The sequence below is a fragment of the Mus pahari genome, chromosome 10, assembly GCF_900095145.1.
Source record: "Mus pahari chromosome 10, PAHARI_EIJ_v1.1, whole genome shotgun sequence".
NCBI classification, from domain to species: Eukaryota; Metazoa; Chordata; class Mammalia; order Rodentia; family Muridae; genus Mus; species Mus pahari.
In genome coordinates this window covers 110,055,038-110,069,014 of record NC_034599.1, presented here as the reverse complement: position 1 = coordinate 110,069,014, position 13,977 = coordinate 110,055,038, and the positions used below count along the sequence as shown (strand labels likewise).

Here is a 13,977-nt window from a genome sequence, read left to right as displayed (position 1 = left end):
GAGAGAGAGAGAGAGAGAGAGAGAGAGAGAGAGAGAGAGAGAGAGTGTTTGTGTGTGCGTACAGATCACTATGGAGGTCAGAAGAAGGCACATACCTCTCCTGGATATCCTGGAGCTTGAGCTAAGGGAGTTGTCAACTGCCTGTTATGAGTGTTGGGAACTGACCCTGAAAGAGCTGGATGAGTTCCCTAACCACTGAGCCATCCATCCGTCCTTGTTATTTGAGAATTTTAAATCAAGATGAAAGATAATTATTGGTTACAAAAAAAAATCAAGCACATCTTATTCTTCCTATAAATTGAATTTTACTTGCAGGATTAGTTCTGTCCCAGCAGTCCATGCCAATCTCCTGAGAGTCTTTTTCAGTGGCATCCGCTCTGCTCAGGAGGTATGTCAGCTGAAAGATATTTTGTGTCATATTTTAGACCCATTTCCAGAGACTCCATTCAGAGATGTGGTGACTGTCAATATTCCTAGAGAGTGCACACAGTCCTCTGGTAGCTGATCCTGTAATCTGCACAGTCATGGCTCATTCTTCCATAAGCACCACCCACCATTGGCATTGCAGTCATGAGCTGTAGGAATAGAGTGGTAAGCCCCTGTCTAGTGCTGGTCTCAAGGCATGCACTTGGCCCTTTCAACTCAGCCTATAGCACCACAAAATTTGAAGTGGGTGCTAATATTATTAGTTTTTCCTAGAAGAAATCAGGAGTTGGTTGGCTGAAAGGAGAGATCTGGGCAAAGGCTAGGTGCGCTTGGTGTTTGGAGCGCTGGCAATGTTTATAAGAGACTGCCAGTGTACTTAGAACAGCCTATTTCTCCAGCTTATAAATGTTTTGATGAAATTTGTCGAGTGGTCCTTGAGCTGCACAATAGCTAGTTTACTTGTGTTTTCAAGTACCATGAATTTTAAAATGTCATTTAATATCTAAATCTCTAAACAGAATTTAATGACTGTCGATGACGCCTATTTGTCAACAGAAAAGAATACCGTGCACTTATGCAATCTGCCAAGGTTTTAAAAACTAATATGTAAGCAAAGCTGACTCTCACCCTCACAGAAGTATGATTAAAAACTAACTCAGTAGTGATCTGTGAATACCTTGGAACTAATTAGCCATTCCACGAGATGTGATTGTCTCGTTTCTGCTCCTGACCATATTCTGGTTCTTGATCAAAATGGAAAAACTGAGCTCGGATGGCTTAATTTCACGAAGAGTGGATCCGAGGCTTTAAAAATTAACTAGCTCTTCAGCCCTCTTCAAGGAAATGATGTCACCTAAAAACCAGAGACTATGTTTAAGGATCTCCCTCATGAGGATGGTATGGATGATAAAATTATGTCCTATAGATGTGTACATATATACATAGATAACACATTTATCATTTAAAGTATTTTGCACTACATTTTGGATTATCATAATATATAAAATATAAATAAAATATAGTTATATAAAATAAATATATACAATTATATAATTTATACATGTAAATGTATAAATATATGATCAAGTGTTGGGCCTGAGCCTTGTGCTATGTTCAGTATTCTACATATTTTACATATTTTAGGTTGAAAATATCCCAATGAAGTGAAATGAACATCGTTCCCCCTCTTCTTATGACACAAGGTTGATGAGCCTAGTTAGTGGAAGGGCTGGTAGAGGCACAGCAGGTTCCCCGGAGTTCTTAAGCATCAGGTTCCCACCCCTGGACCAGCGGACAAGGGATGCTCACACGATTGCCTTTTGTGATCGGTTTCCTTCTTTATTGCTCATTTCCATATCTGTGCTGTGGGCAGGAAAAGAGACAAGGGGCAGCCTTCCACCAAACTCTATTATCACTGGCATAATGGAGACCATTGTTTTCAGTCATCCTATTCCAGATAATGGAGAGGCAATTGCCTGGCCTGAAATCGAAAAAAGCCGTAATGCGCATGGTTCCTGAAGCCATGGCTGAAATTGTGTGGCTGGTCTGAGATACTCATTTAGCTACATTTGTTATGGCTCGAACGCACTGGATTCACACCATCACCCTCATTTGAGGCTCTTACAGCCGCACTAATGGTCACTGCCCCTCCTAACCTGCCCACTCTCTCAGGTTGTGCCCTCACTCCATGCGGAGAGGTATACAGAAGCAAAGTTATATGGAAATTAGCTCTATCTAGGGGAGGAATCCAACAGTCACCACAATATTCTACCCCGAGCTTCTTGTTTATGCCGGCTAAATAATGTATGGTTTAAGGAGGAACATGGTCTGTATTCATTTTTGGAGTATAGATGAGCTGGCATGTCAGCCCCATGGGTGATGTTATCCCTTGAGTGGATAAAAGACTATGAATTCTATCGTGCTGGAGATGAATAAAAACAAATTGCGTAGACCATCCCCAGAACAGACTGCTATGTGCCGGAGTCCTTGGCTTCTCCAAACCACCAGACCAACTGCCACTGGGCTCTGCCAGAGACCAGATGCCGGCAGTAGAGCTGACTGCAGCTTGGCACCAGAACCCTGGGATTCCAAGCCAAGGAGAACTGCATGCAAAAAATATTTAACATTCTCTTTGCGAAAGATTTATGTTTCCAATCCAATGGGAGAAGGATGTTTTAGACAGTCTGACACAGATGAAATATTCTCTGACGTCTTAGCTTCAGAGTGTAGAGGCGTGGGGAAATCAGAAGGGCCACATGTACTTAAGACTAAGGAGCTGACTTTGGGCCCCACAATGAAGTAAGTTAGTCAGACAAGGTAATCAATATCACTATTCTTTCAAGAGGTTGTTCTGAGATTTCAAGGGAAGGGGTTACGTTTGCATAGTGTCCTGGTTTACCCCTCTTATTCAAAGTACATCTGGCAATCTCGGAAGACATTTTTTGATTGTTAAAGCTTTGGGCAGAGGATGATGTATCTGGCTTCTAAATGGAGAGCGGAGATGCTATTTGAATCTCCAACAGTGCATGGGACAGCTGCATACAACAAAGCAATGTCCTTCCTACATCGTCCGTGGTGGCAGAGTTGAGGTACCTTCAATTAAAACATGTCACAGCCCCTTCAAGAACTACAGTGACATTATCTAAAAGAAGTTCTTCTTTTCCTCTCACTACTTTCTTGACTCTGTCGATGGGAAGGCAGTATTTATTAGTTGGTGTCCACTACTTCCTTCGAGACAGGAACACCTCACATTCAGCTGCAGTGTGCATTCAAATCACAGCAAGGAACTCTCTCGGCAATCCTGCTCACCTAGCCAGGCATTTTATAAGAACGTGAGAGGGGGCTGAGGTGGGGACTGCAGTTGAGGCTCCAAACTTACTAAGTGAGTCAGCATCTGAAGGTGAGATCACCCTCACCCCTACCCCAGGTCAGTTCATCTTGTTAAACAACCGAATCCGAACGATTAAACTCAACTGTTTGACATCACATGAAAAACTCATACCTGGTTCTGATGGTGATGTCCCTTTAGAGATTAAGTGTCAAGGTGACTTCATTTGTATTCTGATGGAAGGGTTGGTTCTGCTTCTCTTGGCTGGTAGCCACCCTCAGCACCAATGCGGCTCACACCTGGCTGCCTCTGAGCTCACACCTGGTCCATCCCCCTGGAATGATGTCCAGGAAGAACCTTCATTTCTGGATGCGTGCATCATGGTTGCGTGCATCATGAAGAATTGAAGTTTAACCTCGCATGTAGGGCTTCTGACATCAGTCTCCATAGGGTCAAACCTGGGTCGCAACTGTGTGACCTTGAAGAGGTCATTCTTTCTTTCTCCACTGCCTGTTTCCGCCTTGGCAAAACGAGGGGAATATCATTTATCTCACTAGGCTTGTGGTACTGGTGCATAACATAACAAATGTTTAGCACCAAATAAAAAAGTTTCCCTAAATGTCTTCACTGTCGTGTTAAGAACAGTGTCTTCTTCCTAAACAGATGCCAGAGTTGCATGGAACCCTCTAAAGATGAAACTGGTAGGAATGTTCTAGTTGGCAGTCCCAGTATGTGTTTAGCCTCTGTTCAGTGACCCCCTGATGACTCTCTACCAGGGTTGCCATCAATAAACACCAAAGAAAAGCCTGTGGATTTGTGCTCACACCAGAAGTCCTCTCTCTCCTTAAAGCTGCCGCCCAAAGCCACACTTTCAAACATCTCCTTCCTCTACTGCTTCTAACTGTGCTGACTCTGCAAATTCATCCCCTGTCACAGCACAGTGATCAACTGCTCAGGAACCACAGACCATAAGTCCTCCATAACCCTAAATGTGATTTATAGACTAGGGCTTTGAACAATATAGCAAAGTCAATTTTATCTGAAGGAAAATATTATTTTACTAACATTTAAAAAATCCCCTTCTTGGTGGCTCAGGATGATTTAAAATCTAATCAATGATAAAATTCCAAATCCAGCAGGAGACAAAGAATGAAGGATAAAGTGTAGCTAGCCACTTTAATCAGGAAACCAGTTCCTAGATACATTGACATTGGGGGGTTATTAACATTCCTCCCATTCCCTCCTCCCTCCTTCCCTCCTCCCTCCCTCCTTCCCTCTTCCCTTCCTCCCTTCCTCCCTCCCTTTCTTCCTCCTTTCCTCCTTATTTCTTCCCTTCCTTCCTTTTTCTTCAGATCCTGTGGTTTTATTATCTGTATTTTGGCAGCCAGAGCATGCAAAATTGCTCTTGGTTTTCACAAATTAATTCTTGTAGGTTGTGCATTTATCAGGCATTTTGGGAACCTTCTTCAACTTGATGTTGATAAAGGAAAGTTATTTTGAAAGGGGGCGGAGAGGAAGGAATTTATAATTTTTGAACACAAAGAACAATGCAATTCTTATGGCTATTTGAATCATGGGGTATCCCCAAAAGGATAATGAACCGTTAGAGACTAGGAAGGGCTTCTGTTGTAAGGGTTAAGATCTGTGGATCTATCTACTGGCTCCACAATAGAGCGACTCCTCTTTGGGCAGAATTTCTAGAGATTTTGAGCAGGAAGTTGGAAGAAACTCATCTTTACTATTACATGTACCCACCCCATCCCCATGACCCAGAACCCTCACATTCCTTTATAAGAAACAAATACATATCTGGCTGATGAGATGACTTGGTTGGTAAAGGGCTTGTCACAGAAGCATGGGAATGATTTTGGCTTTCCTCAACCCACAGAAAATGTCAGTTGTGCTGGCCTGTATCTGGGGCCTTAGCACTTAGAACTAAGGGTCAGGAACAAGGAGGTGCCTAAAACTCATCGGCCAGCCAACGTACCTAAATAGTGAGAACTTCCTCTTCAGGTTCAGTAAGAGATTTTGTATTAAGATGGAGGACAATTAGAGAAGACACTAAAGATGGACCTTTAGCTTCCACATGCAACTACACATGGTACTACACCTAAGCATGCACGTGTGTGCACAACAATAGCAACAAGTACACCCACCACACACCCAGACACATGAATACAGACACACAGACACCCACCTGTGAGAACACACACACACACACACACACACACACACACACACACAATTAACGCCTCACCTTCTTTTCTATGCTTGCAATTTTCCTGTCCCTTCCTTACCTTTGTTTTGCCTTAGCTTTTTTATTCCACTGGGTACTGTGGCCCTGTTAGAGGACACATTGATCATTGTAGGCATGATGCAATTTGCTAAATGGTGTCCTACTTATGGAAATGCTCACAAAGAGCCCGGAGGGAACAGAAGAATTAACTAAACATGTATTGATCATGTCATATCTGCTGCTTTTCTCATTTGACCTGTCCAGGACTTGGTCTGGTCTCTCTTGATCTGTGATACAGAAAGCTGAGAACATTCTTTAGGTTCCATGGTGGTTTTAAAGCTAGGCAATGGCAGGCAGTGCTTGAAACAAAGTCTCATTTTAAAAGAAACCCTAGTACAGTGTGGAATTTAAGGAATTTGGAGAGAGAGGGGCCTTGAGAGTGGTGGCCAACAGCTTTGAAAACCACCCTGCCTGGCAACTGTTACACAGTGTAGCACTTGATAAGACCTACCATGTGCTAGAGTCCTGGACACCACTCTAGGAGGCACCAAAAGCACCTACTATGGACAGTGCTTATGCAAGCTTAAGCACCAAGGAGTGTCCAAAGAGGGTTATAGCATAATCAAGTCCAGGAAAACAAGCTGACATTTTATAAGTTTTAAAAATGTTCAAGTTTTATGCACATATTAAATTCTAAGAAGGCAGTAGATATACTTCACTGAATGCACAGAACCCTGTGTACTTATACATAGAAGTGGGGGGGGGGGGCGGAGATGAAAGTCCACAGTAATAATGCTGATCTTGCATGAGGCAGAGCTAGAGAAATGGCTGGGACCATGTTCATTCTGGGAGGTGGTAGCTCTGGCCTCTGTTTCTTTGCAATTTTCTTGCTCTCTCTCCTCCTGCCCATCTCGTTCTTCCCTACTCTTTCATTCTGAGCCAGTCTGAGCTTGCACTTGACAGTTCTGTCTTCTCCTGTGGGTGTCTTTTGTCTATCCAGTGAAACAAAGGCAGGAGAAGAGAGGAAGGGGAACAGACAGGATACTTGAAGACCAGATGGCACATACTCAGACCAGGACAAAGACTAGGAATTCAGAGGGCCGGGTGGCTGGCTATATTCTGACACCTGCGGGGAAGGGAAGAGATGAACTCAGCATCAAGTTTTTTGGTGGGGGGCAGTGTCAAGGCTAAAAAAGTGACTCGGGGCTTGAGATGGGATGGTTTCAGGTGTGGGGAGATGGAGAAGGGTATGGAAACCAGTACAATGAGACACACCTTGAGGTCCTGAATCTTAAGCAGCATTACTATACAGCAACTCATAAGTATAAACCAGGGCCAAGCTGAGAGTTTGAGAGGTGTAAGGCAGATGCTAGAGCAGGAAACCAAGCTGAATCCTGTGAACACATCCCTGTGTCTCCCTAACTTTAGCATCAGGTTTATTCATCTTAATTGCACCTAAAGTTATAGCCTAAAGATTTATAACCACTCTCTGTTTATCTGATACAGGCTAGGTGATTCGAGCTAGGAGATTCAAGATGGGGGTAGACTTTAAGGAACTAAGCCCCACACATCGATACGAACCAAGTTGTGATGCTAGGAAGGAAAGTAGCCATGTGGGGCTGCGTTCGAAATGAGAAGCATCAGTTAGAGGCAGTGAGGCAGGAGTAGGAGCAGGAAAGGAGGGAGGGAACTTCCCTGAGTGATGGAGTCTGGTCCAGGAAGTGACTGGAGAGGAGAAAGAGAACCGAGTGGGACTTCAGGATGACTTAGTGAAGGCTGGGGTTTGCCTCAGTTCAGTGGGAGTAGCTGCAGGGATGTCTCCTGTGTCCGTGGGCCCGCACGCCTGTCTACTTGGACAGGTTGCTTTTGGTGTTTTCTTTTGCTTAGAATGAGATTGTAATGGTATAAAGTAGAGTTTGCCACCACGGCCTCCCATTGTACCACTGAGTCAGCCCTTCCATCTCTTTCATGACTTGGATGTTGAGTAGCTTGATGCTGTCTGTACTAGGTGCCTTCCCCATTGCTTTGATACAAAGAAAAGCAATTTGAGGAAGGGAGGGCTTCCTTTTGCCCATAGTACAAGGGTACAGGATAGTCCACTATGGGGAAGGACCCAATGCCAGGAGCTGGAGTAGCTGGTCACATCGCATCTATGGTTAGGAAGCAGAGATGAATCCTGGGGTTCAGCTCACTGTCTCCTTCTTATCCTGTCCTGAGTTGCAGTCCCTGGGGCGAGTCCACCTGTGTTCATGTTGGGTTTCTCACCCCAGTTAATCCAGTTCAGAAATTCACCCCCCACCCCAAAGACTGGAGGGTTGCTTATCTCCCAGGTCAGGGTAGATCCTGTCAAGTTGACAATCAATATTAGCCAACACAGTGTATAAATTCATTTCTGTTACTGAGCCCCAAGCTTACTGCTTGATAATTACTAATCCCTCAGTGGAATAACTCAGTCTTTAGGAGAGAACCCAGCTAAGTTTTCTCAGTAGAATAATTTAAAAGTCGTAACGATTTTTATTGACGTGTATTGTATGTGTCTATACGGGGTGATGACACCATCTGTGTGTCGTTGCTAGTAGGATCTAGAAGAGGGCATTGGGTCCCTCAGAGCAAGTTATGGGCAATTGTCACTCTCAACATGAGTACTGGAAACTGAGCCTGGGTCCCTGCAAAGGCACAGGACATTCTTCACCGCTGAGCCCTTTCTCTAACCCCATCCGCTTGTCTGGAAGAACATGCTCGCTCATCCCTGCATTTGAGTGACATTCTGAATTCCAACTGAAAAATATGAGGTTCTTGTTAGTAGCACTCTCAGTAGTGATGGTCTAGCCACAAATATTGATATACACCTTTGTCAGTGGTTCTCATGAGCTGCTCACTTACAGCAGCCATGCCTGTGTCTGCTCACTATGGTCTTTAACAGACCTTGTGACCAAGAGAGCTATCATATCTTGTTCATGTTAATGAGATTGCTGTTCTTTAGAGAGGTTAAGTCGCCATCTAAAGGTCACCCAGCTGATCAGATAGGCAGCAAGAACCCAACCCAGGCATTCTGTGTGATTTGAGATCTGGAGATGGCCTGCACGGAGAGGGATGGTATAAAATAAGTGATATATTTACTAATTATGATCCGTCTAAGTGTAATTACCTTTGGTCACACATCCCAAGCTTTGTATAGCAAGTTTGTTATTTCAATTTTGACATAGAATGTTTTGATTGATTAAAGTAGTGGAGAAGCCTAAAATGGAGAGAGGCCCCAGCATGCTCAGAGTGCCTCAGGCAGCACCTCAGATGCAAAGAATAGATGCCAATAGAGTCCGGCGGGCAAAGGTTGCTTGCTAATAAGCGACCCACAGCGACCAGGACAGTTGTAATGCATGAATCCTCCTGTTCAGAGTCCCAGTCTCTATGGTCGAATATTTCAGATCAGTTATGACCTTTTGAAGCAGGTCTTGATGGAACACAGCTGAAGAGTGGAAAATGGAGCTGAGATGGATAGATCTGCTCGTCCACTCGCTCACACGCTCATTCATAGGACCGGGATGACTAGAATGGTCCCCACATACCTAGGACTGTGCTCTACCATGGGAGATGGAAAGCAGCAGATGGAAGTTTTCTTTGGAGAAAAGGAGTGAACCGAAGAGTAGGGAAGATAAAGATGTCTGGCTGTTAGAAGCAAGGTGGAGCACCACAGCCAACCATCTGAGTGCAACAGGGAAGAGGGTGGCATGCTAATTTTAGAATCATAGGGAGAACCAGTCTGGTGAGGGACAGAGGCAAAGCTGAGGGTGTCGGCCAAGAGTGCCCGCTAGTTCATTGTCTGCCATGCATGGCTGTGCTGATCCAAATGTTGGGCCAGAGGAGAGGAAAAGCAAGTAATGTTGATGTTCTCAGAGTAGCAGGGAACGTGGTATCGGTGTGTGTGTGTGTGTGTGTGTGTGTGTGTGTGTCTGTGTATATGTGCATGTGTGTATGTATGCACGTACTTGTGTGTGTTAGAGAAGGCAAGTCGCTTGCCTTACCTTAAGTGAATGCTTCTGGCCTGTGACTAGGCCCTGGCTTCTGCTTATCCAGTAACGGTTTGCTTTGTTTTCCTTCTGTTTGCAGCAGTCCTATGCCCCAGCTCCCCACCCCATGGCTCCTCCCAGCCCCAGCACAAACAGCAGCAGCAACAGCAGCGGGGAACAGTTGAGTAAGACAAACCTATACATCCGAGGACTTCCACCAGGCACCACTGACCAGGACCTCATCAAGCTATGTCAACCGTAAGTGTCCGGAGGCTCAGCGGGCCTGTTCAGACGCACATGTCACCTGTGGACACCCTGGGGGTTGCTGTAGCCACTGCAGACTCAATGATAAAGCCTCTGGTACATATGTGTGTGTGGAAGGGGAGATGTAAATTTGGGGACTTGCTCCAGCTTCCTTCAGGGAGCAGGGGTTTGGTGCATGACTAGGGGTGTGTGTTTCTTGAACCGATGGCTTAGGAACTGGAGCTGAGACATGTGTATTGACCCTGAAAGTCAGAGAGTGACAATAGAGACATGTCCTTCACTGATAAAGCTGGAGACAAGGGTTGGTGATGGATGACTATGGTCATGGAAGGAGCCACATTAGAGAGAGGTGTCAGTAATGCAGGTGATTGCAGGATGCCATCCTGCCTGGGCACCAAAGCTTTCCTAGTCGTACTTGGTAAATGCAGGCTTAATCAGGACCAGATAATTGGCCCTTTAATCTCCCTAGAAGTAGCTATTCCCTAGCCTTGTGACACTACTTCCCATCCAAGCAGAGAACCCTCTGATGGAGTCCTTCTTTATTTCTCAAGATAGATGGAAATAATTGAGTTTTCCTCCTAAAACATTTTTATTAATTCCTTAACTATAAGCACACTTATTATTATCAATCTCATGTCTGTGAAAATATGTTAACTCTACATAGATTTACCCAACAAGTAAACTCAGTAACAAATAATGAATTAAGAACCACAGGCTGGTGTTTTTAGATTTCCCTCTTATTATTTTCAAAATATCATCGATTCAGATATCTGCAATTTGATTGTCCCACAATATTTTTAAATTTGGGAGAAACTACTCCTCAGTTGCTTCCTTTCTCCTTTGTAACCAGGTGGCTGTTTATTTTGTAAGGTTTTTTCCAACTTCTAAACCATCAGAAGGAGAAAACACAACAGGCAAGAGAAAACACAACAGGCATTATCTATTTGCTTTCAATATGAATAGAAAAGCTGAGAGTTCATTTCTAGACAACAGATAATGGCAGACAGACATAAACAAACATCCAAAAAGTCATAGACAGATATTGATAAACAATAGGTGTGTTTAGATAAACACAGCCTGTTGCTACTGTCTGCTTGATTTTGTACAAGATGTTATGTGGAATTGTGCAGGAAAAATATTTACTTAGAAGACTGTCTGCTGGAGTTGTGCAGGAAGAACATTTACTTAGATGGCTTTAGTTTTAGCTTCCTGATGTTAGGACTACCATGACAGAGGCATGTGGGCACTTCTTAATTATTTTTTTTTGGGGGGGGGTTGAGAATCAGAAGGTAAATAGATTGTTAGAAAGAGCTATAATATTTTGGAAAGGAAGGTCTTTGAAAATATTGAAATTATTGGCTTTATGATTAGGTGTGTAGATAAATTCCATTTTCATTAGATCATACTTGAGTCATATTCATAAGGCACATTTTCTGGGTATTTTGTAGGGATTCTGGTTGTTCTGTTTGTTCCGTGGTGTTCTGAGTCTGAGAGACTCTGCTTCACTGGGTCTGGGGAGGAAATCAAGAGGTGAACATTTCCCACAGGCCCTCTCATGTAGCAGATGCTTGTAGCTCGTCTCCAAAACTCTTCTCTCATGGACACATGAGGACCACTGACTGTTCTGGTCCAAAGCATTGTGCTGATGTGGTCAAGCAGGGATGTCCACTCAGACTGCCTCAGCCCTGGTGTGGTCATTTCCATTTCCTCCTTACAAAGAGTGAGCTGAAGACTGGGGTTGCAGCTCAGCCAGTAAAGTGCTTTGCTTTATAAGTGTGAACACCTAAGTTCCACTGACCTTGAACCCACGTGAAAGACCAGGAATGGTGGTACACACTTGTAATCCAGTTCTAGGTAGATCAGCTTAGCCTACATGGCAGACTCTAGGATGATACCTGAGCTTAACTTTCTGACCTCCACACAGATGCGTAGAGGTGTGAACATGCACCCTACAACACACACACACACACACACACACACACACATACATACACACACGCATATGAGCATGCACCTATAGACTCCATCACACCCCCACTCAAACACACAAAATTGGGTGGAGTTTTCTTTCTCTAGATTTTTATTTGTAGTATTTGGGATGTGCTGAAACTGTCTCTGAACAATGCAGCAGAACCCATTGTTCAGTACTCTAGACTTCTGGGACAGCTTTGCTACAGACTCGGAGGCTTGGACTTAGCCATGGTTGGGAATGTATATAATGTAGGAACTGGCAAAGCCCATACATGAGAGCTTTCTGGAACTTTTATTTGACTGAAGAGCTGGTCCGTGGACACGCCACTGTGGCTGCAGCAGGGCACAGGTCTCTGTCAGCTTCCATCTCTGTAAAGCGTTGCTGGTTATTTTAGAAATGGGAAATATTACCCAAGGCCCATGTGGGCTTGGAAAGACGTGGTGGTCAGGAATGTACAGAAGCATAGACATCTTGCTGATGTTTCTAATGTATATTTGAGACATTTCAAGGACGTTATAGAAGCAGAAAGCAATGGTTGGCCATACACACTAATAGTTGCTGGCTAGTAAGACTTAGCCAATGGTCAGATTACTGTAAAAACATTTTTGAGTTCTCTAGTCACTGAAATGATTATGACCTGGTATTAATTGCTTGTAATATTTTCCTTAGAGAATCTTAGAGAATAGTTATGACTACTCAGCATAGTAGAAGTAATTGTGTATTAAGATATCTGGCTCCCACACCTATCCACCGGGTGTGTCAACAGTGAAGTCTTTGGCCTTAGGCAATTCAAAGAATGGATTTGAATTGAAGCTATTTACATTTCTTTAACTTCAGTGGGTGAAGGCCTAGTTTGGAACTTGCCTGGGTCTATCCTGTGTCACTTGTCTCCCTGTCCAACATCGGCGCAGCCTCAGCCTGAGGTGGCTAACCATTCTAAGAGCTGCTGGCTGAGGGTGCTCTTGCTGAGAGACAGACAGAGCTCACTTGGAAAACCTTGTCTCCTCTTTTGCAGCCTTAGTTCCCCTATGGTGCATATTACTTGTATGCATTGTTTTCAAATTTGACATTTCTATCCAGGATCCAACATTTTAAGATATGAAAGAAGGTATTGGCGAGATTTTTGTTTTTTTGTTTTGAGGCAGTGTCCCATGCATTCAAGGATGCCTTCAAATTTGATGTTTAGACCAAGATGCTCATGAACTTCTCTGATAACCCCGTCTCTGCCTCCTAAGTTCTGGAATTGATCACCGGTGTGCACCACCACACCAGGTTTATGTGGTGTGTGGTATCAAACTCAGGACTTTAGGCACGCTAGACAAACCTACCAGCTGAGTTGTGTCCCAGGCAGTATTTGCAGGGTTATGCAAACATTCTGTGTTGCCTAGTTACCATGCTAATTTCTGTGAAGTTACAGCTACTTCTAAAGTTAATATAAATCATGTGACAGGAAGTGTAATGACTACTCATATGGGTGACAATAAGATGATAGAAAACAGATACTCAAAAGCATCATAAATATATTGAATTTTCTGGATATGGTACCCATATGAATGTTAATGTACAACAAGATGATGATATAAAAGAAAATAAATGTAGTATGCTTCAATGTGTAATATGAAAACAAATTTTTAGTGACATCCGCACCCTCCGTGTTCAGATGAGAAGTAAAAATAGATAAAGGAAAAAGAGATAAAGCTGAAGGATAATCAGGAAGACAGAGTTTTGATCTACAACAATCTCTAGTTACAGCCATATCTTCGATGAGTGCCTGGCCGAGCATGTTTAGTAGGAAACAGGACCTTTTGTATCTCTTTAGAAAGCACAAAATAGGGACTATTCTTACCCAGGTTCTCAGCAAAGAAATATTTTTTAAATTATTTTATTAGATATTTTCTTCATTTACATTTCAAATGCTATACTGAATGTTCCCTATACCCCACCCCCAGCCCTGCTCCCCTGCCCACTCACTCCCACTTCTTGGCCCTGGCATTCCCCTCTATGGGGCATATAAAGTTTGCAAGACCAAGGGGCTTCTCTTTGCAATGATGCCTGAGTACGCAATCTTCTGCTACTTATGCAGCTAGAGACACGAGCTCTCGGGGTACTGGTTAGTTCATATTGTTGTTCCACCTACAGGGTTGCAGCCCCCTTCAGCTCCTTGGGTACTTTCTCTAGCTCCTCCATTGGGGTCCCTGTGTTCCATCCAATAGATGACTGAGCATCCACTTCTGTGTTTGTCAGG

General features: G+C 43.7%; 1 protein-coding gene across 8 annotated transcripts in view; it reads left to right on the top strand.

The window, feature by feature from the left end:
• Nucleotides 1–13,977, top strand: part of Rbms3 (RNA binding motif single stranded interacting protein 3) — a 682,938-nt gene that overhangs the window by 141,396 nt on the left and 527,565 nt on the right. For 5 of the 8 annotated variants that reach the window (XM_021206005.2, XM_021206004.2, XM_029542750.1 and 2 more), the window contains exon 2: nt 9,597–9,754. In XM_021206005.2, the coding sequence (XP_021061664.1) occupies nt 9,597–9,754 (158 nt within the window). Of the gene's footprint in view, nt 1–9,596; nt 9,755–13,977 lie in introns of those variants that run through there. The other 3 variants (XM_029542747.1, XM_029542746.1, XM_029542745.1) reach the window with 1 other exon arrangement.